Consider the following 25,320-nt stretch of genomic DNA (forward strand, 5'->3'; position numbering starts at 1 on the left):
GTTCGACATGTTAAAGCGTATCGCTTTTTAATTAAAATAATAACAGTATTAAATTTATTTTTCATTGTGTCTGTGAAGAACATTTCACACATTTGTGTTTAAACTTGATCACGAGGTTAGAAATTTACTCCACAGAGGGCTTTTCTACAGGAACAAGCGATGATATTGTAATATGGTAACTTAATGCTGTCTGTCAAATTTATTGTGGTAGAAGTTTGAGCATGTGATGTTTCGATATGACTTAAAAACGTTAAGCTCTTTGTGACTACATTTTTAACACAGTAACTTGAATAAGACGCTGATAAAACAAAAGAACTTCAATTTTTCGAATCAGGTGATTCTTGAGTTGCTACAACTGATAGTACAAGTTCAAGTAATGCTAGGCTCGGGAATAGTAGTAATCGTAGTAAGAATTTCCATAGTATTTAAATCTGATGCATAAACCATGGATAACAATCAATGTACGCGATAGACTAGATCTGTTAGTACTATTGCATTTTTGGTATTATTACTTAGTATTGTTATAGAAGTGTAAGAGGAGTGGTACTTATAAATAAATACACAGATTATCTGATCAAATGAAACAATTCACCCATTTTATTTTTTACAGTTTCATGAATCAGAATCTGAACTCAATTTTTAGATTATATCAGATAAAATTGTGTAATTTATAAGCCTATTTCAACTGTGTGCAAGCTTTATAAAGTACCACGATTTTGTTACCTGTGTATTGGATATAAACCTATTTGCTACGTACCAAACATTTAGTATAGCATCGTAACAGTAAAACTAAAAATGAAGTTTGTATAACAACATAACACTTAAGGAGACAACAAAGGGCCTGTTATTAGTGTTGGTTTCTCAAGGCTGTTCCATCTACTAAACAATGAAAACGAAACAACTCCAAGTCGATCGTTATACCTAATGTAGATATCTAAACTTCCCTTAAATCTCCTTAAAGGTACTGCATTCATCACATCTGAATGCAACCTGTTCCAAAGGCTGACCACCCTATTCAAAAAATGAAATATAATTATAGTTTAATTACACAGCCAGCAACACCAAGTTTTAGATATTTTACTATCTCATGACCTAACTAACTCCTTGAAAATAAATGACATTCAAATTTACAGTTTTATTCTTTGGTATGAAGTGCCTTCTTTTAAGGTACATTATTATTCCAAAAAATACATTTTTTTTGCTAATTGTACAGTTTCATGATGTGAAGTGGAATACACTGTACAGTTTCATAATGTGAAGTAAAATATGTAAATTGAAGCAGGTAAGAGTGTATAAGTAAAAGTAGTAATTTGTCAGTTGTGAAGTATATCATTTAGAGATATATTTTTGTGAAAGTAAATGCTAGTTATGAAAAGTTGTTAAAGTATTTTTTTCTTACAGAAAAAAAGTGCTGAAATTTTTATTTTAGAAAATATTCTGTGTTTTGTTCAGTAAAATAGCCAATCTAAATGTTTTAAGGTTCAGTGATGGAATTTGATTTTTAAGTTATACTGCTAATAAGAACTTACAAGTGAAAGTAAAGAGAAGTGTATTGTAACGTATCAATTACACTATATTTACTATATCCAGTTTCAATGAAGCCTTTTACCCAATACCAAGGACTTACAGGCTAGCTTAAATACAACAAACACAGTTGTGGTTGAGGTGCTATTTATATTAACAAATACATGATAACAGCTGTTCAATATGAACTGTATCAAGTGGTGGAGTGTAATTGTTCCTCAGTTTTATTTATGTCATAAATTGAATTGGATTAGTTGTGTTTTGTGTCACTGAAGTTGTATTTAGTATCAAGATAGTAGGGCCTTAAAAATTATGAATGTGTAGGTTGTGATTCCTCATTCTAACTTTAATTTAATTTTTTTTTGTATTCTTCACTTCCATGCTCTGGGATTCAGAGGTTGATGTTGCTCATAAGTGCCCCAACTTCAGTACAGATCCATCCAGAGAATAATGTTTGGAGAGAAGGTTTTCCTTCTAGTGCTCCACTTTAGATAGTTTCCATGCCTGAGGCTGCTGCTGTTTTGTGAAGTTCCAATCAGATTGGGTTTGGTTTGATGCCAACTGTTACATTGGTCTATCCCTTCTGGCAGTCATTTGGATGTCTGTTTCCCAGATGTATGGTTGTGATTGTGGATTTACGCACACACATCCAATTTTGTAGTTTTATTTGAAGAGTATATGCTTCTGTTTTACTCAAGTTGATGGGAAGATGGTTTGGATCCTCCTCCAACCAAAGGTCAGACTTGTAATTCCTGATATCACTTGTTCTTGGACTAGAATTGATGGGCCATGTATGGTCCAACACATGCCATAACCACTTTACTCTTTGGGGCACATCCATTGTCACATTCCCAGATTATTTTCTGAGTATGTTTTTTCTATTGTCATTCATCACCAGAATTGAGATGCAAGTGTATTGTGATTTGAATTTGTGGTGACTTAATTTTATCTTCTATGATTTTGCTTGTCACCCTTTCTGCCTGTGTGTGTGACACTTATGCTTGGCATTGAGGATATCTAGTACAGAAGTGATGTGGTTTCCAGTGTATGTTCCTCTCCCAATGGGGATCACACTTTGTGGGTATTCTTTAGATACTGTTTAGATACTTCTTTATATCCCTTACACTGACACCTCTACCTCTTCAGTGTGGGATTTTAGCTATACATGCCAGTCGAGGTTAGAAGTTGTTATTGTCTTTTGCTGAAAACATATTTCTGATAGGTATTTACCTTCTCTTACCTTTCCTGCCTTTTTTCCATACTTATAACTGGTGCTTCATTTCTGCCTAATTTTAAAGTGATAATTCAGTATAATTGAATAGAGAAAGTTACACGTCAGGAAGGTTGTTGCATGGTGATTTAAATGTGAGGCATGGTGAACCACAGTGATCGTGGGATCTCAAGTCTTGGGGCATGCAAAAGTATTTTAATGTATAGAGGGCAGCACTGAACAAGAATAGCTATACCTGTTATAGGAGATAAATGCATATTGGATATATTTTCAGTATATGAAAAGTAACTCATTGTTCTCATTGCATGTGGATTTCTTCTTTACAATTATACTTCATCATTATAGTTGTATTTTACCTTTTCACTCGTATCTCATCAGTTGTATTTTGTTATTACAGTTTCATTTCACCATTACAGGATGGATTCTGTGGAATTCTCAGAACACTTGACACTCTCAAACATTGTGTCGTGGTGTGCTTCACTAGCTATGATTTTTGGTGGGGTTGTTCCATACGTACCCCAGTATAGAGACATTAAACGGCTTGAAAGTGCAGAAGGATTTTCAACCTATGTGTGCCTTGCTCTTCTCATAGCAAATACTCTCAGAATAATATTTTGGTTAGTGTTCACACTTTGTTTAGTGTATAGAAGCACTTGTTTCTTTTTTTATTTTGGTTAACTATTTGTGAGACGTATTGATTTCTGTAAAATATAAATATGGTGCATTTCACTTATGAATGAATTTTATATAAATCTAACTGTAAAGTTAAAACTTAAACATAAATGGCATTGAGTAAAGTAAGCCAAGCTTTTTTCAAATTGTTTAAGAAACTGAGTGTTATTAGATTGAACTTTCTACATGATAATGATAGACCTTTTGAGAATAGCAACATGCATATACTCTATTTTGACTTCATTTCATGATTAGGCAAGTCACTGACATGAATGCGTGTCTATCCACCTACAATGATAAATGGATTTAAAACAACATAATAATTCATATAACTTCTCTTAACTTATTTTCATAAAACATTTGCATAGTTTTCAAGATTCAATGTGTATTTATTGTACCATTGATACAAAACAGTAGATAGTTTGACACTCAGAATGTCAGATGTTGATGTTGCACTTGAAAGGTTTATTAGATAGCATAACCTACAATAAAGTTGTCAATTAGTCTGTTACTGAAATTTGATTAATATTTTTACAGTTGTAATATTATACTCGTGTATTACTGTAATACACTATATTTCTGCAATTATAAAGGTGGGATTTTTTGTACATCTTTCCCACTTTAGACCTGTTATATTTTTTCATAGGTTTGGTCATCCATTTGAATTGCCATTACTGATCCAAAGTGTTATCATGATATTGACCATGTTGAGTTTGATCCATCTTTGTGTTAGAGTTAAGAATAAAGGTGAGATTGTACCAACCTACCCCAAGCAGTTTACTGGTAAGTAATGTAATTTTGTAGAAATCATACATCTAGCTTTTATCCATCTCTTACATGTAGTGTGATTAAAGTGTTTAATGTAGTAAAGAAAAGTTTTTTATGTCTCTTAAGAACTGTGTTAATTATACAAATTCAAAATTGCTGTGATAATACAGTGAGAAGTTCTTTTATGGACGTGACACGGAATGTAGTTCAGTGCCTTATGATTTCCATATTTTCTAAATCTATATCGAACTTATAAATTAGCCTTTTTGGGTTGATCTATGTTAATAAAATTGAGATATCAAATTAGGTACAGACTTTACTGTGAATAAGTTACCATCTGTGACTGATTTTGATAGTATGGATGTAATTTATTTATAAAAGTAACTAGATGAAATTCAGGAGTCACACTTTGAAGTTAAAACACACTTGCTTAAAAATATGGTAACTGACAAAAACTATTCAATTCTTCACCATAAAGAAGTATTGCTTTGCATGCACTGCTGTGTAATTTTCTGTGCATTCCATATGCCTTAAACAAAGCTACCATCCCTCCATATTTCAACATTTATTGTACTAGTTTGTGATAAAATTATCATTAGCCTATAGTCCTCCACCAGTAGAAGGACAACACCTCCTTCAAGTGCAGTAACTCTCAAGAGTTTTTACACATGAACAAAGGCCCATTCTTTCCTCAGCACTGATAATGCTCAGATGTGTTTGTGTATTTTTTCATCTTTTATAGGACTTGAGTGGCATATTGATCTTTTACCTCGAACTGTCTTTTCTTTCTCTTGCTCATTTAGTTTGTCTTAGTCTCTTTCTTTTTGATTACAAGTACTCTCATCTCTTTAATCACCTTATAATAGTGATTGATATTAAAAAAAAACTTCAATTCACATATTATTTTTTACCATAAAATCTTATATTCATATTTCTGCTACTTCTCGAGGCTTTGACACTCCAGAGTTCTACACCTGTTATTTCAGCCGTAACCAGAAACACTTTGGCAATCAAAGATGCTATTGCCATTGAACATCAAGTGATTGGTACTCTTCTGTGTCATTCACCTCTACTTGAGATCCCTAATCTTTTGTTTATATTGCTTCTGCTGAGCCTGTCTTATCCTTTGATGACTTCAACCAGCTATTCTTACTGCTTGCCTTTACTTTTGGCCCGGCATGGCCAAGCGTGTTAGGGTGTGCGACTCATAATCTGAGGGTCACGGGTTCGCATCCACATTGCACCAAACATGCTCGCCCTTTCAGCCGTGGGGGTGTTATAATGTAATGGTCAATCCCGCTATTCGTTGGTAAAAGAGTAGCTCAAGAGTTGGCAGTGGGTGGTGATGACTAGCTGCCTTCCCTCTAGTCTTACACTCCTAAATTAGGAACGGCTAGCACAGATAGCCCTCGAGTAGCTTTGTGCGAAATTCCAAAAAACAAATAAACAAGCCTTTCTTTCTTGAAAGTACCACTACCTCCCTTCTTTGAAACTAATAACTTGGGTATGAGACTTTCTTTCTCCAGTAGTTTTTGATGAGTCTTGGATTGTTTTGGTTCATGATCCTCCCTCTTTTGATTTTCCTTTCTCTCTCTCCCTCCCAGTCATTCATGTTCATGTTGGTGTTTTTCTATATCAACTACAGACTGATCTTTGTCACCTTCATATCCTTATTTTCAAAACTCTTTTGTATATTCTATGGTAATAATCCTTCTGTTTTTCTGAATTTTAGTCCTTAGAATCTTTCCTTCCAGATTGTAGATTTTCTTTTCTCCTTTTTCATCTTATATTTGTTTTCAATCTATTTACCATCATACAGCTCCTTTGCTATTTGTCTGTGCTTTACTCCCTCCTGAAGGCTCTCTATCAAAACCCTGACAGTTTTAATGAGGACATTCATTTTTACTTGTTTACCATCCTGGCTTCCATTGTTGACATGGTTTCTTCATTTTTGTTATTTGCTTGGTCAATATTCCTTTCTCTTGGATATTTGCCTCCCTCCTTGTTATTTCAGAGACCTTCCTCTCAATTCTTTCCTTCATCATAAAGTCTTTGGAGGTGTTTCCAATTCTTTTAAACCTCAAGATTACTAGCAGCCTTCTTTGGCTTTTTGGTTTTTCACCTTACCAACTCACAGGTGGCTACTTTTTAGGCAGGGTTGACTGTTACATTTGACAGAGATGACTTGTTACCACTCAGTTCTGATCCTTTGGAAATTCAGCTCTCCTAGTTTGTGCCATTTGGCTCCCTGTGATAATGATTTTGGTTTCACAAGTGTTTTCTTTTGGTTTATACCCGTGTTTTTGTACTCTTCTTTCTCCTTGTTTTCTCGTCTTTCTCTGATTGTGTGCATCTTTCAGCACTTCAAAGAGGCTGTGTCATTTCTACTGGCTATGAAAACTGTAGAGCAAGTTTTCCACCTCACTTAAGGTTTTTATTTCTGTCTTTATGACATTGCAAAGAAGATGGGACATTAATACCCCATCATTAGTTAATTGTGAATTTCTTTCTTGATGTTTTTCAGTTCAATATCTGCACTTTCTGAATTATAAATGACTAAAGTCCATGTGTTCAACAAATATCTTCTCATCCTATTGTTCCTTTGGTTTATTTAAAACAGTCAGGTTTTTAGATTCAGGACCTTCCTTTCAGGGTAGTCACAGCCTCTTACATTTTCAGATGGATTATGTGAGTTGTTCAGTGGATGCATTTTCTGAGTATCTGCATCACTTTTTTTGCTGAATAATCCAACCATTCTCCATTTGACATGCATTTCTTACCAGGAGTTTAAACAGTTTTATCCATGTCACAAATCAACAAATTGCTGTTGATTAAATGAATTTGTCCACCATCTCTTGTCCTTTACTCAGCCCTTCTCCCTGTCACTTGTAAATTTCAAAAGATCTATTCTGAGCTTTTCTCGTCAGTTATCCTCCTAAACTGGTCTCTCTCTGGGCAGGAACTTCTGTGTTGTTATCAAGGCTTTCACTAGTCCTTTGTTCGAACCATTATCCTTCTTATGTATCATCTGTCACTGAATGTTTTTTTTGCCTGATGCTTGCAAGAGACCTTCTGAATACCTTTTGCTATCTTTATCACAAAGATCAGTTAATTTTATTTCAAACTTGTTTTTTCTTCCAAGGACTTGAGCTGTCTTTTTTTTTTTGTGATATACAGATCAGTAGCATTTCTGAAGTTAACATTTTCCTTACCTAAAAATATATTTCATAAAGATACTTATCTCTCTGCACCACCTCCTTAGTTTTTTTGCCTTTTGTTTACCTTGTCAAGAATGGGCCTTTGTCCAAATGCTAGTAATTGTAGGGATCAATGGATATGAATGATGTTCCACCTTCGTATTGGTTGAGACCTATGGTCTGAAGATGATTATATCATAAGCTAGGGCAATATATGTTGACATGTACAGGGGTGGAAACTTTGTTCAAGACTTGTGGTAGATGCAGGAAATTACCTTGCAGTCTGTTCAAGGTAATTATTGTTTGTGGTGTGCAGCACTGAGTACCTGTCTGAAATTCATATTTAAGTGAAAATAAGAAAAGAAAAAGAATTACTCACACATAATATTAGTTATTTTTAACAGATCTTGACAACACTAGTGGTTGATTTATGTAACAGTTTATCAGTTGAAATCTTCAGTTTTAACTGTTTTTGGCTTGAAGAACAATTTACTCAAAACCAAAATCCCACCTAAAGAATTCGGGATTTAGTTTTCTAAATATTTTCTGTACTCTATATGCACTGTTCAGCTAATCTCTTTCCAGTCTGAAGCAAATTTAAAAAATAGTTGAATGTACATTATTTAGTTAAAATTGAATGATCATTAATAAATTCACTCGTAAGGTAAGTAATGTATGGCTTGATTCATCCACTATTGTTTATCTTTCAAGTTTGAAAATAATGAATGTGTTATTAGCACAGGAGTACAGGTTCGCTTAGGAATTATTTATATTTAACATAAATACACTTATTTGTATAAAGGTTGTGTGTTAAAAATGATTTGAGTATTAACCCTAATATACTTATTAAGAAATGTTGTAATAAAACTGTCAAACTTCTTACAAAACTCGTTATGATATTTATCAGTGGTCAAACGAGCAGCGTGTGTATTTTGATTCTCAGTAAGCCTAATAATAAATTCCCAGCTCTATATGCTGAACGACACTTACTTTAAGCTTTCTTTCTTATGAGTTTACTTTTTGAATGTGTTGTATCCTAATGCACGTTTCTTGCTAATCCCACCAAATTTTTAAATGGTTAAATGATATGACTGTGTATAATACTTGTTTTATAGTCTTCCAGCAGCTTGGGCTGACAATTATTGCATACAGATACAAACTTTTCCTTTCAGCTAATCTGTTAACCTCTGAACCCTGTATTTTTTAACATTCAGAATATTCATCATCCAAGAATTTTGAAATACTTTTGAAAAAAATCATACTTGGAAAATCATTTAATACAAAGAAACATAGTTTGTTGCACTTGCAGGAATAATGCCTACAGTTCTTTTTTTCACACCATACAATCACCATAGTTCAATATGTTCACCACAAGTTATCAATCTGTTTACATGTCTTCTGCCAAGCTTTTGTCAACATTGCAAGATTAACCTTTGTAGAGGTTTCTGATGCAGTTCATCCTTTTTGTAGCCTCACTACTAATATAAACCATGTCAGGAAGCCCCCCAAAAAAGACGTCCAATGACATAATCTCCAGAGAACACTGGAGCCAGAAGATAGGCCTTCATCCCTTCCCATCAGCTGGAAAATGTTTTATCCAGTGTGTTGCAAATGCTAAGGCTTCAGCTTAGAGAAGCATCATTCTGACAGAATAACAGATTAGGTTGTAGAAAAGCAAGATTCCATGGCATGTCAAGTAAAAATGAGTAGTTACATATTTACTATTAAATTAATCAGCATGCCCATTAATTGATTACATTTGATTAATTAATTAATACTTAAAAGAGGGGAGATCGAGGATGTTTTTTGGGGAAGTTCCATCTAGCCTCGCCAGAACTACTGATAAATAAACATCATTCCATTGTTTTTTTTACATACAACCATATGCTACTAGTAACCTTAAAGTCAATCAGAAAGTTTACAAAATCAATATGAGTAGTACAGATTGGTTATAAATCAGTTATTGCAAAGCTTGTATCTTTATTTCAAATAATGGGAATGGTATGAAAATTTTGTAATTAAAACTAACTGCAACTTTTGCTAACTCAATTATATTTAGAAACAAATAGCCAAGTCTATACCCAAATGTATATTCTACTGTTCGTAAACATGCTGCCATTTGAATTTTTTTTTAAAGTTGTCACATATATACTCATAGTGTGTACACTTTCATGTATTTGAGTCGTCAACAATATGAAAATGTCTTTCTCATGAGGGTTATAATTTCCAAAAAATAAAAATATCAGTTTTGTAAGAAACATATGTTAAAACAGCTGCAAACATCTTGAACAAGAAGTGCAGATAGCCTAATTGCTTTGCACCATAAAACACCAAACCAACCAATCTAAACAATACTAACTGGTGAAAACAAATCTGAATACTAGAGCACACACACATTCATTGTTAGAAAGTCTTGAAGAAACAAAGGTTTATCATTCCAACTTTTAATTGGCATTCCTATAGATATGGCCCAGCATGGCCAGGTGGTTAAGGCACTCGACTTGTAATCTGAGGGTCATGAGTTCAAATCCCCACTATTCATTAGTAAAAGATTAGCCCAAGAGTTGGCAATGGATGGTGATGACTAGCTGCCTTCATTTTAGTCTTACACTGCAAAATTAGGGACAGCTAGCATAGATAGCCCTTGAGTATCTTTATGCAAAATTCAAAACAAACAAACAGTTCCTATAGATATATTGCTATATTGGCTTTGAATAACCAGTTATCTGCTGAGGCCTGACATATTGAGGTAAGCTGCAAATGTGTTGACTTTAGAAATGCAAGAAAAGAAAAACTTTTATAGTAACTGATAGACCAAATAAATAAAAGCACTGGCATTTAATATATTTCTTCTTACCATGGCTGGTTTTTACTAATTTCTGTAAAAAGGAGGAGGGAACAACTGAGATATCTGCTAGATTTCTTTCTACTTGGGAAACATTAAATAACACATTCATTAATTTTTGTGGTTTGCAAATTTAAATCAGATCACTGAACATAATTGCCCTTTCCCCCATGGGAGATGTATAATTTCATTCAATTCCACTTTCCTTTAATAAAAGAGTTACCCTGGAGTTTGGTGTTGGATGGTGTTGACTTGCTGCCTTTCTTATAATCTGTCACTTCTAAATTAGTAACTAGAGCAGATAACCCTCAATTTACTTTTTGCAAAATTCATAAATGAACAATTTCTGAAAAAAAAAAAAGTTTAAGGGGAGGTATTTTGAATCCTTCCTCTAAATCCATGCCCATTTATACAACATTGAAAAATATCATTAATTTCTGGAAAAAAAACTGGATGGATAATCTGAATCCCATCTCAAGATCTGCATCTGCTTTTATAACATTAAAAAATAGTTATACAATTGTAAATTAGAAATGTAACACAGTGGAATGAAATATTACTTAATACTTAAATAGGTGGAGAATTGGTTGTATGTACTACCAGCCATTTACTTTGTCTTTAATCATCCATTTAGAATTAGTAACAGTGTCACAGACTTAACTTTGCAATAACAAAGAGAGGATAAACAAATTCAGAGGCAAGGAGAATCATACCCATTGCATTCCCCACATGCCCTCTGTATAGCTTTGTGCCAGGAGAATCATACCCATTGCATTCCCCACATGCCCTCTGTATAGCTTTGTGCCAGGAGAATCATACCCATTGCATTCCCCACATGCCCTCCATATAGCTTTGTGCCAGGAGAATCATACCCATTGCATTTCCCACATGCCCTCTGTATAGCTTTGTGCCAGGAGAATCATACCCATTGCATTTCCCACATGCCCTCTGTATAGCTTTGTGCCAGGAGAATCATACCCATTGCATTCCCCACATGCCCTCTGTATAGCTTTGTACTTTACAGCACAAAACGTAAGAGTAGTAAATAGTCAGAAACCCTAATTAATTGACATTTGAAATTATAAAAATCTTTAATAATCCAAAGCACTAACTTCTATTTGTTGATTATTTTCATGGCATTAATTTATCAGTCATTAGTTTGATTAATCTCTTAGTTTGAGGCACTAGCTTATGTAACTGATAGTCATAAGTAACTGATTAATTCAGTTAGCTATAGTGTCAAGACACTTGTATCATGTAATAGTTTCCTTTATAAAAAATAATGTACTATTGATAATGTTATGGGTGATTGGTGCTCAGATGTTTACTTTAAGACTGGACATCACATGCTATAAAAACATTTAAAAGTTATTCTTGCATGTGCACAAAGCATGTATCTCTTTATAAAACAGTTTTCTTGGTGTGAATTTTTAAACATGCCTCCAAAATGTTTAAACATCCTGGACAACTAAACACAGTGTTTGGTATATTTAAATACTTGTACTTGTTGTTACATTATAATATAATTTAACATTTTTAAAATATTAAACTACATAGGTAAATTGGTGTCAGGCTTCAGTCATAATTTTTACATTCCAAAAACTTCCACTTACTTAACTTTTTATAAACGTATTTATGACTGTATGACTATTCATACCTGCACGTTATTAGTTAATTTTACTAAACCCGTAATATTACTTTTCAAGGTCAGGCTGTAAAATTTCACATTTCCTAAAACAAACTGTCAGTAATAATGTTGGTTCAATTTATATTTTTTTGGCAAAATTTGAGTGCATAGTGGAGGGATTTAGATACTTCAGCAATAAGGTTATACAAAATGACATTTTGTTATTGTGGATTATTGAGGACTAAGTTGCACGGGAACTGTTTGATTTGAAAATGCACATTATCTTCAAATCAAATATTTCTTGTATCTACTAGCTCACAGTAAGTCACAATAGCAAAATTTGGGCAGTAACAAAAAGTTTATTATTATTATCTGGAAAGCAAAGTTGTTGTTTTCTAACTTTATAGCCAAGATGTTTAATTTTATACTTAGTTACCATTATTTTACTTTAAATTTGTTGAAATCGGTTGTACTGTACTATTTACTGACTTCCTCTTTGTTTGCTCAACAAATTGTTACCCAAGATGCCACTGAGCATAAACAAGATGATCAGGCTCTTAGTCATCACAGCGAAAAGATCATCCTTCCCTCATATCAGGTTTTCTTGGGTATGTGATTTCATATTTGTAGCTTGCTTATGTTCATGAAGTGAATATTATGTTTGGAAACCAATCAAGTAATTCACTTTACAGTTCTTAATATTTTAAATGAAACATACATTAAGTTTCTGTTACACAATAAGTACTGTGTGAAACAATTGTTCTGCAGTTAGTACACTCTGAGGTAACAATTGTACGTTCATTTATATTGACTTACAGTTGGTGTAGAGTAGTTCTTGTGTAGGTAGTACACATTGTACACTTGTAATTATGTGAAACTATATAGTTACTAAAGTGTGTAGTAATTCATGTAGTTAATAGTGTGCAGTAGTTTGTGTATTCCAATACAATACTTGCCTCTCTCACGAGATTAGCCATTCCTGTTCAGTGCCACCCTCTGTATGAGAACTTTTTCTTTACACATGCCTTTTACTCTTCCCTTATTGGAATTTCAAGATTCCAACATATCTCTCTTGCAAATCATTGTGCATCACCTCCTCACCAATGGGAGCATGACATATTCACGTGATGCATGTGACTTCATCTATCCTCTCAGTATTCAAGTTTGGAAGTGCCCTTTTACTTTTTTAGAGCTTCATGTTCGACTTTGTTTTTCCCATGAAGTGACTCATTTTTAAATTACTTTGCTTTCATTCATCATGTGTCTTATATTGGTATTTATTTGTTAATTCTAGTCCCTTTATTTCTACACTTGAATTTGATGAATCTTTCTGTGACAGTAAATTCTGAAGTTAATTAACATTACCTCTTTAGGGGTTACACCAGCAACCAGCATTTTTTTTTCCTCAATCCTCAGGTATGTGCAATCAAATGATGGATTTATTTGCTTTTTCATGTCCGGAGATCAAACATTGTTATGTGACAACCTTTGTCCCTGGATGTTATCCAGGCTCCTTAACTGGTTGAGCCAGTGCAGGCTTAGGCTGACAAGGACTTTGATCATCTTTTTTCTGCCTCCATAATTTGCTGCTCCCTCCCATTCCCAACATAAAGAATCTCCTAGGCCTAATTTGGTCTTTATGGATATTGTGTCTCAGGTTTGTGACGTCTTATCCCTTTCCTTTGTTTCTTGTATACCTTGTTCTTCCTTGTTGCAGGAACAGTCTTCTCAATCCTTTTGGGTTTTTCCTCCTCCTCCTGGTATTTGGGTTCTTACTGATAACTTTGCCTTACAGGTAAGTTAGGGGATTATCATGCTATACCCCATAAGGACTTCTGGTCAGTTCATCCTTTCCTACCATTGTGCTGGCTATCTGTTGTTGTTTTTTTAACAGCAATTATTAGGATTTTATTCCCTAATTGAGGGTTATCTCTCAAATCAAATGGTAGCTTTACCCATGCCCAATATTCTCACTTGCATCTTCCCTTTAACACCCTCCTTGGATATTTTTCTTCCATATCTTTCTTATATAAAATTTTCCACAGGAATCTTGAGGAGTTTTCTCTACTCCACTTTAGCCAACATGTTGTCTTCAACCCTGGCATTACATTTGTGGTTTCATAATGCTATATTAGCTAGGCCCCATTTATTCTCAATATATCTTAGGGATTCACAAATGGCTCCATTTCTGAGACATTACATCTTTGATACAGTCCCAGAAACTATCATGTCTCAGTTGACATTGGTTTACCAAAAATTCACCATTATCAATATTGTAGCCTGTTTGTCTCAGTCAAAGCTTCATATACCTGTAATTCCCATTTTCCCTTTTCTCATCTCTTACCCATCCCTTCTATTCAGGATACTTCTTATCACCTTCCTCAATTACACACTTCCTGTCACCATCAGTACCAGTATCTATCTATTTGGTTCCATTGCAGTAGGATCTTAACTGTTTGAATTTCTTCATTGCTGGCATCCCATTGTCAATAATTTAAAGGTGCTTCAGGTTCTATCAGAGGGATTTGCTGTCCAGTTTCTTTCCCAACTCAAGTCCCTTTGCTCTTCCTTAAGATCCTGTGACCAGCCAGCATCTGTCAGATGTGGTTTGGGAATTACTTTTGCAGAGGGGAATCAAACCTATTCCACATCCTTCCAGGGGTTTTTGATACAAACTTTTCATTGTACCCCAGGAATTTGGGATTGATTGGTGGCTGATAATGGATTTATCTCACCTCAACTGCTTCATATTGCTCACTGTCCAAGTTCACCATAAAGTCGTCTTGTCCTGAAATGAGTATTTTCTCCAGAATTGTGGATGACAAAAATGCATGTCAACAAGGCTTACCAAAATATACCAATATTATCTTTATCTTCAATTTATCAATTTCAGACCCTCCTCTTCAGACTTCTCTAAGCTCCTTTTGTGTTTTGTCAAAGAGTCTAGACTTTTGCTCAGAAATTTCCATGCTTTGGGGTTGTGATTTAATTATTGCATGGATGACTGAATTCTTCTGGCTTGTTCCAAACAGGAATTGGACAGTCATACTTAGCAGCTCCTTTGTATAGTGGTTCAAGTTGGTTGGTTAATCAAACTACACCAACTCAATGTCTTGTCCATTTAGGGTTCTTTTTTAATACACACATTAGTTAAGCCTTGCTTACTCCTTTACAACTTTATTCAATGGAAATCTTGGTTTGCCACACTCTCTCAGCTCTGTCACTTACTGCTCATAAGGTTTTTATCACTTTTGGGAATGTGGTCTTTAGTAATGCCACTAGTCCCCTTTGGTTGTGCCCATATGTGATCCCTTCAGTTGATGCATCATGAATGATGAAACTTTACTCTGAATCCTATTTCCTCCTTCCCTGAGAGATAATCAGCTTTGGTGGTTGAATAAGGCCCATATATTAGCAGGCATGCCACTTCCTTCTCTGTGTTCTGATCTACATGTTTTTGCAAATACATTCCTTCATGAATGGAGAGCATGGATTAATCACCTGGAAGCTTTGGGCCATTGGTCTGTGGACTAAAGCACTTTGCATATCAATGTTCTGAAACTTCTACCTATATGTTTGGTGTTGCATTACTTCCTTCTTCTTGCCTGACATATTCTATGGTGATGGTTCATTTGGACAACTCTATGGCAGTGGCACATATTAACTATCAAGCAGACACCCATTCCAGGGATCTCTGTTTTCAAGTGTTTTATCTCTTATACTCGGCCCGCATGCACATCACATTCACCTTATTGTGCATCATGCTAGGTGCTTTCAATCTGGTCTTGGGATGTCTTTCCTGACCAGATATATATCATGGAGTGGGCATTAGTTCCCCTCATTTTCAGGGATCTTTGCCTTCAGTGGGGGTTCTTCTTGTATAAATACCTTTGTTATGAACCTCACCACCAAGTTACTTCTCCTTTGGTCCTCTGTATCTCATCCACAGACTCTGACAGTTGATGTCTTCATTCAGGTTTGGCCATAAAACTATCTATAAGTTTGCCAACCCATCTGATTGTTTCTAGTTGATTTGTCGCATCCACTTCTTTCCTTGTCAAGTCCTTTTGATTGTTTCTTATTGGCCAGCCCAATGTTGGTTTTCACAGTTCGGTTGACTGCTCTTCTCCCTTCTGGTCTCTCTTCCACTTTTTTCCTCCCTTCTTCATCAACCTTGGTCACATGTCCTACATCCCAACATTCAAATCCTGTGTCTTTGTACCTGAATTTTGTCTGGACCTTTGCTAGAATATGTGGTTTCACACTTCAGTTTACATTTTTGTTAGCTGGTTCCATCTTTCTGTCATCCATAATTGATATAATACCAGGAGGTTTCCTGCAGGCAAACCTGTTGTGGCTTGTGTGGCAGAATTTCTCGCCTAGCTCTTCAAATGTGGGTCTATGGTCTCCTTGCTTTCCACATATCAGGCAGTTTTATGCGATATCTTTCATTTTTACCAATATATTGTATAGCTTTTTTTCTTCCCCTGTTCTAACCATGCTAGTGGGTTATTTCCAAATACATTGTCTCCCCATGCAACCTACCCTTCTGATGGGACATCAACCTGTTCACAGTGGGCTCGGTATAACATAAACAAGTTAAGTTCTTTGTACACAGAAAATCTTATTTTTAATTACGTATTTGTTTGTGAAAATATTAAGTGTGTTTCAGTACTAGACCTGGTGAGAAGTGGTTTTCATGTTATGATTAAAAGATTGTTCTTCATCCCACAAATATCAAATACCTCCGAAATACATTTCAAACATTTGTTTTCAATGACACTTTTTATTTTATTTACCCTAACTATAAGGGGTTTGGGAATTTGATTAACCTCGTAACCTCCATAAAAACATCGTGAAATAAATACAAATTATGCTTTTTTTCATTCTTGAATTGACTACAAATTAAAACATGAAAGCACAAACATTTAGCCTAAATAGCTTAAACCTAATGACATTATACATTAATATCTATTTATTATCTTTATTATATTGACTTTTCAGTCCCATCTGGCTAACATTACAGAAGTTGCACTGATGAGGTGCAATTGCATTCATGTTACAATATTCAAGAATCTAAAACTAGCCTTTACAAAATAACCTGCTTTGACTGTAAACAACAGTTACATTTCATTTATAACATATTATATATGTATGTACATTATTATTATTTACAAGTTCTAGTTATGAAATTTGTACTTTTATTCTGCTTGCCATAAGTTACTAAACCTACCAAATTTTACAAGTAGAGGATGAGAAATGAAATAATTTTTAAGTTTTATGTATGTATTTGAAATAACCAAAATTAATAAATTACTACATGAACACTATAATTTCACTAAAGTTTATCAGACTTAGTAACTAAGATGTATTGGGTCAAAAAATATATACAAAAATATCAAACTTACTAAAGACTCAACTTATCAGCTTCAAATCTTGGAAAGAACGAAAGAGTTGTAATATTTCAAAATGTTTGAGAAAACCATTCTGAGCTTATGATTGGTTATTCATAACGTAGAAGTGTGTGTACATAAACAAGTGTTTATAAATTAAAATAGTTGGGCAGAACTACTGTGTTTTTCATAACATGAACAATAGCAGCATATGAAACAGATAGGAGGTTCTTATTTTTCATTCTAGCTTGTAAATACTGGTAATTTGAGTTCATAATTTTTACAAAGCTATAGACTTTGTATTTGGACATCATAAACATATAATTTGAACCAACACTCCATTTGATGTACTACATGGCACAAAATTTGAAATTTAGATATGTTCTTTCAGTATTTACTTTTAAATTAAGAAATTAACTAATATGTAATGCAAAAATTTGAAATATAATCTGTAATTTTATTCCAAACTTACTGATATCAATTTATAAAATAGTAGTTCAATAAAATGTTGAATGCAAGTCAACAGATGCAATGACATGACCTGTGACCCATCACAGTGAAGCTGATGTGGTCCTACATTTCTTTACTTTATCTTCTTTTGAACCACTTTCCTTGTGTTCCATGTTTCATCATTCCCTTAAAACCTATTTCTTTCTCTTAGGCTTTGGACATCATAGGTCCAATTTGTTTGCCATTGTCACCATATCTACATCCTCCTTTATCGGAATTGTTCCTTTCTCTCAAAGACTTTGACAGCTCAGAAGGGTGGTTCCTTCTTTCTCCTGTTTTTATTTTTCTTCTCTTTCTTATCTTTACCTTCAGCTGAATCCTAATAGGCTTCTGAGTCTGGTGTAAGCTCTTTGTTGTAATATAGCTTGTTCTGTTTCATTCAGGGGAACATGTTTCTGACTCTTAAGCTGGCTTCTTCTCTCAATTCTCTTTGTGATCCTTCACTTTCTGCCCTTACTAGAAGATGACTCAAGAAGGTTCAAACTTTGTTCTGTACATTATTTTAATTAACATTTTAATACCCATACCAGCCATCTTGAGAATACATAATTTACATCAAGGCATCATTAAGTTTATATTGTTTGAAAATCATTAGGTTATTTCTGTGAAAGCTGAAATTTTTTTGGTTGATATAAAGTTCACCATGAAATATTCTTGTTGACACTGACTTTTAAGTTATTGTTTGTGCTGTTAGTGCTGTATTAGAGTAAGATATTATGCACTTTTCTCTACTTGAACACTCATTTTATTCTCTGCATGTTTAATAAAACTGGTTATTTTATGGTTATTCAAACTTACCTTTATGCATCCTTTTTTTCAATTTTAATTGCTTTTAATAATGACTGTCATATTAGTTATAATGAAGATTTAGTTTATTTTGCATAGAGATGTTACTTCATTGCTCCTTTCATATTAAACAGCTCAGACTGTTTTGTTTTTGAAAATATTGCATTGACTGAGAGAGTGGTTTAATCTACCACCATTTTGTTTTAACCAGCATACATTTATTTGAACTTAAAAAGTATTCATATATTTTTTTATATTTTCAACTTTTGACATTTCTGTAAGTTGTGATTGAATCACTCATAAATTATGAGACTTTAGAAAATCCATTTATGTCTAAACAACTGTTTTCTGTGCAGAGCATCATGAATGCAATGAGTTATAACTTAGCACAAGCTCACCTGATTTACCTCATAACTCCATATGATCACAAAAACTAATTAAAGTGAACAGAAGAAATACTTTCTACTTATGTTTTCTTTAACAATATGGCTATATTTGCTGAAAGTGACAAGTTTACTAATTCAGAGACAAATAATAAATGTTAGAAAATTTCAAAAAAATATTATGAATGTTGTTTAGAACCTAAAATAACTTCTAAAAACTATTATGAATGTTGTTTGGATCCTAAACTAATCTCTCAAAACTATTATGAATATTGTTTAAACCCTAAACTAACCTCTGAAAACTAGTATGAATGTTTTTAGACCCTAAACTAATCTCTCAAAACTATTATCAATGTTGTTTAAACTCTAAACTAATGTCTGAAAACTATTATCAATGTTGTTCAGACCCTAAACTAACCTTTGAAAACTATTATGAATGTTATATAAACTCTACATACTTGGTGGATGATATTTCAGAACAAGTTTGACAGGAGTGATACTGGGTCTGCAACTGTATGTCATTAAAGTACAGAATATTAATTTTCTTTTCTTTCTCCAGACATAATACTTTTCATTAAAGAAATTCAAAAGAACTTGCATATGCCAGATTGCAGTTAGGATTAAACATAAACTTTGGAAGGATTCTCAACTTTAATATACTTAAAGTTTTTATACAAACAATTGAAATAGTTTAAAGGTTTAAATTATTTAAAGTAGGGCTTTTGTTGTTTCATGTACATATATTCCTGTAATATATATATATATTAAGCAAACATTATTACAGTTTTGTTTAAAGTGTTTATTATTTTGTAAAAAATGTAATCATAAGTTGTACTATAGAACATAATAAGAGATTTATTCTTTGATAGATTGTTTTGGCAGAATATTCACGATGACACTTTGTAGAATTGACGGCAGCTGCCTGTCATGGAGACACAAGTGTAAAGTATGGCATTTCTAAAGTCTTCGCTATTTGTCTTCAAGTCAAAGACAAATAGCGAAAGACTTTCAAAACGTCATTCTCCACACTTGTCTCCACGGCAGGCAGTTGCCTCAATTCTACAAAGAAGTGTCACCAAGAGTTCTGTTGTTACAATATTTCAGCTAGACATATGGTGGTTCAGTATTTAGTATGAGTAAAGAAAATAATTTGTACAGAAAGGAGATTTAGTTTTCATTTGTTGTTCTGTAACAAAATCTTTCGATCTAACAGATTTTGATCCTCGGTTCTTCTGGAAGTGGACAGATTTTTTGAGTTACGTTGAGTTTCTTGTAACATTCACTCTAGTAGTTGGAGCAATTGTGTACATATTTATAGACATCTCCTTAGTCATAGAAGTCATTGGATTTTTAGCATTACTGATGGAAGCAATGCTTGGAGCTCCCCAGTTTTTAAGAAACTTTCAAAATAAATCTACTTTTGGCATGAGGTAAGTTTATGTATACAAAATTTCCGTCTTTTGAAAATCTTTTACATTGAAGTGTAGATTAAGAAATCATTTTTCAGAATGATAAAATTCTTAAAAAATTTGGCTCAGCCTATGAATAATACTTTTTGATAATGCTGGTTATATGATATTTAGTAATCTTTGCATTATTGTTGCATAATAGTTTAAAAAGACCAGTAAAATGCTACATTGGTATCAGTTGTTAACAAAAGTCTAAATACATTTTTGGTGCATGTAGAACTGAAATTTTTATAAAAATTGAAAAGATAATGGGGTCTACTTTCAGTAAAACCATGGACCCTGAGACTCAGGTTATGATAATTTACTGTGGATGTACATGAATAGATAAATAGATTGTAAGTAAGAAATAATAAACTCATGTGCAACAAAAATCATTAAATTCACTGAGTGCTTTAAATAAGTAGACCTGTGTATATCTGCAAATGTTTAGTGATCTGTATGGTTTTGAACCTGAATGTTTTATGGGTTCATATAATGCATTGGTGATATTTATGATAACCATCAATGATTACAGTTCATATCTTTTTAGGCCAATACATTATAAATGTTTTATAAATATCCACTTAAAATTCAGAGTATTAAAGCTATGAAGAAAAGAAAGGAGGGGGTTATTTGTATACATAAATTGCATGTTGTTTTTAAAAAACTAGTTTAGTTAATCTAAATTATTTTAAAGTTTATTAAAATTTACAGCAATTTCTGTATTATGAATTACTGTTGTTTCACAGGAACTTAAAGATGAAGGCATGTGCAAAGTTTTATATTTACTGTGACTTTTTAAGGTGTTAAAATGCAACTTTTTCACTGAGTATGTGTAAATTTATCGATGGTTGGGTCACTAAATATTTCGAAAGTATTATTTTTGAGGCACATTTGGTGTTATATGATAGCAATGATAAACACTTGGTGATTTTCAATAACTAATTCTTGCACCTGTGCTCAGTTTGTATGTATCACATAAATTAACAATTAATTGTTCCTTTGAAGTGCATATACGTGCTGTGTTTTTTTTTGGGGGAGACAGATTAAACCTGATAAAAGTATTGTCCTGGCAACCATTAATATATCAAATTTTAGGGGAAAGAACTTTCAAACAATAGGAATTTGGTTTTTACATTTTTGTGTACACCTAGAGTAACTAACACTTGAATTTGTGAAAATATTGCACTTTCCAGACAGAATATTTTAATATAACCTTCAAACAGCTGAAATGTTTTACAATAGCTTTAAAGCACCATGTACAACTTACTTTTGGTTTTTGGCTTTATTTCATCATCTGAGATATACTTAGTTAGTATTTACTCTGTTTAATTTAAATAAAATTTAAAATGGTACAGGCCTGGAGCATGGTTTGTTGTTTTTTTTAGATGAGTTATTTAACATTATAAAAAAAAATGTTGACTCATACAAGAGTTGCATAAACTTTCAGTGCAAAGTTTGTGATATTGTGGGTATATTTCTGACAGTATGGTCAAAGAATGTCTAAAGGATCCTTTTAAAACTTACTGTTTTTAAGAACACTAAGCAATATCTAAAATAATACTTATAGACTGGGTTGTCTGGTGAACTACCCTAGGTCCAATTATGATTGTTCACAAAAACTATAGTTGTTCACATGTGAATGACCAAATTAGTTGACTAATAAAAATTATGAACTAAGTGTTACATTATCCTAAATCAAATATCAAACTATGAAGTACTTCAGGTGATAGAAAATCACTTTATCAAGAAACTTCATGAATAGAACATGACTGTCTTCCCAAGACAGAGAGTCATTCTACCAGGAACTTTCAAACATTCTGTTGCACTTGTTTTGATAGTGTTTGTAATTGGTTTCTCAATTCGAGGACTTCATACCTACATTGTTTTGATTGCTCATCTTTAATACAAAGTTAGTTAAAAAAAGGGTAGAGAGAAACTTGATCAGCCATTTGTGATCTACAACTTGCATCAAAAATGGCATCAAACCTAATGCACCTAAACATGCAAAATATAAGTGGTGGAAATGAACGTGGCATTAGCATAGTGGTGATATGTTATTGGTCATAAATTGTGACAGGTTTGCCAGATGTTACAAGAAACTGTTATTAATAAATAGTCTGTGTAGCCTTGATAATTACATCTCTGCAGAAATCAGAACCTGGTACACACAGACTTACAACATGTAATTTATGTAGTACTCTGAATGTGGCATTACGAGATAGGTTCCTAGATTGCCATGGGCTCAGACCATGTGGTTGATTTATAGACAACTTAGTAGTGCATTTGAGTTGTCTAGTAACATTTCAGGTTGTCTCAATCAACCAGAAACCACTTATTTCAAACCCTTATAATGTTTTGATAACAGCATACTATCTTGGAATAATAGTGTCTGTTTAAAGCTGTGTTTTTATACAAATATAAAGAAACTATTGAGGAAATACCTAGGTAGTGTAAATATACACCAGTAGATTTAATTAGTTTGATTGTAGTCTTATGTTTCCCAGATAATTATTAAACATTGTTTTCTGAATTAATTGTAACATATTGAGTTCACTTGTTTTTATAGCAAGACAATGGTGATCATGTGGACAATGGGAGATATATTCAAGACTTGTTACTTTATCCTTCGCAACTCTCCCATTCAGTTTTGGATATGTGGAATTCTTCAGGTGTCAATCGACATTGCCATACTGCTGCAAGTGGTAGTCTATCGAAGCAAACAGATGAAACATTCTGTACATAGTAGCTGAAACACAACCAAATGTTTTAAAACTAACCATGAGAAAATCAGTGTAATATTTGAAAGTGTAATAACAGTCAGCTTATAGAATACTGAACAAGTTACACAATATTTGAGCACCTTAGAGTTACAAGGAACAATTAACAATTAAAATACTTTTTTTGTTGTACTTCTGTCATTTAAATTTAAAACATGCAGGTTGATATTTGTGTGATATTCAGTATCAACATTTATTGAGTAAACTGCTCCAGTACAGAAGAGAAAAACAGTGTTATAGTTTCAAATTAAAGTGTAAAAGTTACACTGAATGACTTCATAATAATAGTAATATACAAATAATAATAAAGTAAGCAATCAGCAGTTGGTGAGAAATAACAAAGATATAGGACTTGAATAATAAATCAAATACCATTCAGCTTACCAAAATGATTGTTCTTGTTTGTTTCAGAACTGGAATTTGTGTATCCCAATATATTGTTATTTGAGCGTACCTCACGCAATCAACTAATACTCTATCAGTAAGTTGCTTAGCATACAAGGATTACAGTATTTTCTATATGGAAATGCTTATTAAAAAACATAAGCAGAAGACCATTATTTTCTGCTTTTTAAGCACCAAAAAAAAAAGAAATTAAAGAAGGTGTGTATTTGTTTTTCATGTTAGCACTAGTCTTGTGGTCATGTTTAAAAACAGGTAATTTATTTCACAAAACCAAGTCTTGTTAAAACAAGCTCTTAAACCCAAGAAAACGAAATCTTTGTAGCAGATTATTTTATATTTAAAATATTGTGTTGTGGGTATAAATATTGTATTTGCAGTTTTTGTGGCAGTGCAAGTTATAATGTCAGATTATTGTAAATATTCTAATCTGTTTAGTATTCCATCCATTAAAAAAGCTACATTTACATGTACTTTAGTAACTGCTAAATGAAAAAAGGAAATAATTTTAAATTATTGTCATACGTTACCTTTGATAGAAAACTGAATTTGACTGTCCTTTTTCTTGATTTTGTAAAAATTATTTGGTTCAAGAGGCACAGAGATTTAGGTTTTTTCCATGTAAATATTTGAAGAGCAGTGTTTAATAAAATCATCAAAAGAGCAAGGTTAATTTTAAGATTTAAAATAAATATTCAAATGGTTGTATCTATGCAAAAAATTAAACTGTTCTGTAGAAGTGAAAAAGGTTTGAATAATGTCAGTAGTACCTTGATAGGTACCATCATAAAGGACAAAGATTTATTAGGAAGTTGCTTTATGTTAGTCCAAAATATGTTGATATTACCAAAAGCTATACCTCAACCTATCCTACTGATATAATGGTTAGTCTGTGGCATGAAAAACCATGTGACATAACTTGCTCACAAGTATTTGACCACGACTGGTCAGAAAAAAAACAGTCAATATGTTGCATTTTTCCCTTCAGACTGTAGGTAAGATCATGAAATACAACATTTGTGGGCTGTTAGTAGACTGTGGTGTGTTAGAATAAACTAATGGAGTACTAACTCGTTTTCATGATAAAATGACCAATAAATTGTACAGATGTTCAGTTAATTATTGTACTTATAATACATTTTATTTCTTTAAACAGGTGAATTCTTTGCTTGTAGACTATATATAAATCCTCAAGTAATATGGTGAAAGTTAGGAAACTTGTACTGGGTGATGGAGATTCAAATTTATACAGGTTATGGTGTTATTTAATACAATACTTTATTAATGTGTTTGTTATGCAATGTTTTACTGTATGTGAACGTGGATCAAAATTTATACCAAATCTGACTGTTTTGTGTAAACCAGGGACCAATTAACTGTTGGTGAAAGTAGAACAAATATCAACTGATTTCATTATCATGCTAATTGAATAAGCTTTTGTATATGCAAATATTTTTACCAAATCTTAAAGGATACAGGTCATAGATATTAAGTCTAGTAAATTAAACTGATATTTGAACCTCACTCTCTTCTGTAGTTATTTAATAGAATTTCACTAGCGAGGTATAAAAAGAGATAAACTTAGTTTAGGAGGAACTTGTGAATAGTACATGTTGTAATTAATGTGGTGTTTGCTATTGAATAGTTTTGTTTTTGATTAAAATTGAGCACCTTAGACAATGCTAACGTTTTTTTTCTTCACAAACTGAATATGCTTAAGTGAGTCCTAATTCAAAAGTAAAACAAAATTCGTG

The 25,320-nt window shown here is 33.0% G+C and overlaps 1 protein-coding gene across 11 annotated transcripts; it reads left to right on the plus strand.

Annotated features, from left to right (window-relative positions):
• Positions 1-128: 128 nt before the first annotated feature.
• LOC143240468 (solute carrier family 66 member 2) lies at positions 129-25,241 on the plus strand. Of its 11 annotated transcripts, none has more exons than XM_076482928.1 (6): positions 129-481; positions 3,153-3,372; positions 4,074-4,210; positions 12,389-12,472; positions 20,150-20,366; positions 22,954-25,241. In XM_076482928.1, the coding sequence occupies exons 2-6, from the start codon at positions 3,173-3,175 to the stop codon at positions 23,135-23,137; spliced, it is 822 nt and encodes a 273-aa protein (XP_076339043.1). In that variant the 5' UTR covers positions 129-481; positions 3,153-3,172; the 3' UTR covers positions 23,138-25,241. The 11 variants fall into 11 exon arrangements, with proteins under 11 accessions (XP_076339043.1, XP_076339039.1, XP_076339040.1 ...); XM_076482924.1 differs by having other exon boundaries at positions 3,172-3,372; XM_076482925.1 differs by having other exon boundaries at positions 129-461.
• The last annotated feature ends 79 nt before the right edge of the window (positions 25,242-25,320 follow it).

The sequence above is a fragment of the Tachypleus tridentatus genome, chromosome 13, assembly GCF_004210375.1.
Source record: "Tachypleus tridentatus isolate NWPU-2018 chromosome 13, ASM421037v1, whole genome shotgun sequence".
NCBI classification, from domain to species: Eukaryota; Metazoa; Arthropoda; class Merostomata; order Xiphosura; family Limulidae; genus Tachypleus; species Tachypleus tridentatus.

Excerpts from the sequence above, each read along its gene's own strand:
- LOC143240468 (XM_076482924.1), top strand. The coding sequence starts at position 435 with ATGCATAAACCATGGATAACAATCAATGTACGCGATAGACTAGATCT. Across the intron at positions 3,373-4,073 it reads ACTCTCAGAATAATATTTTG|GTTTGGTCATCCATTTGAAT; the intron begins GTTAGTGTTCAC and ends ATTTTTTCATAG. Across the intron at positions 12,473-20,149 it reads CTCATATCAGGTTTTCTTGG|ATTTTGATCCTCGGTTCTTC; the intron begins GTATGTGATTTC and ends TCGATCTAACAG.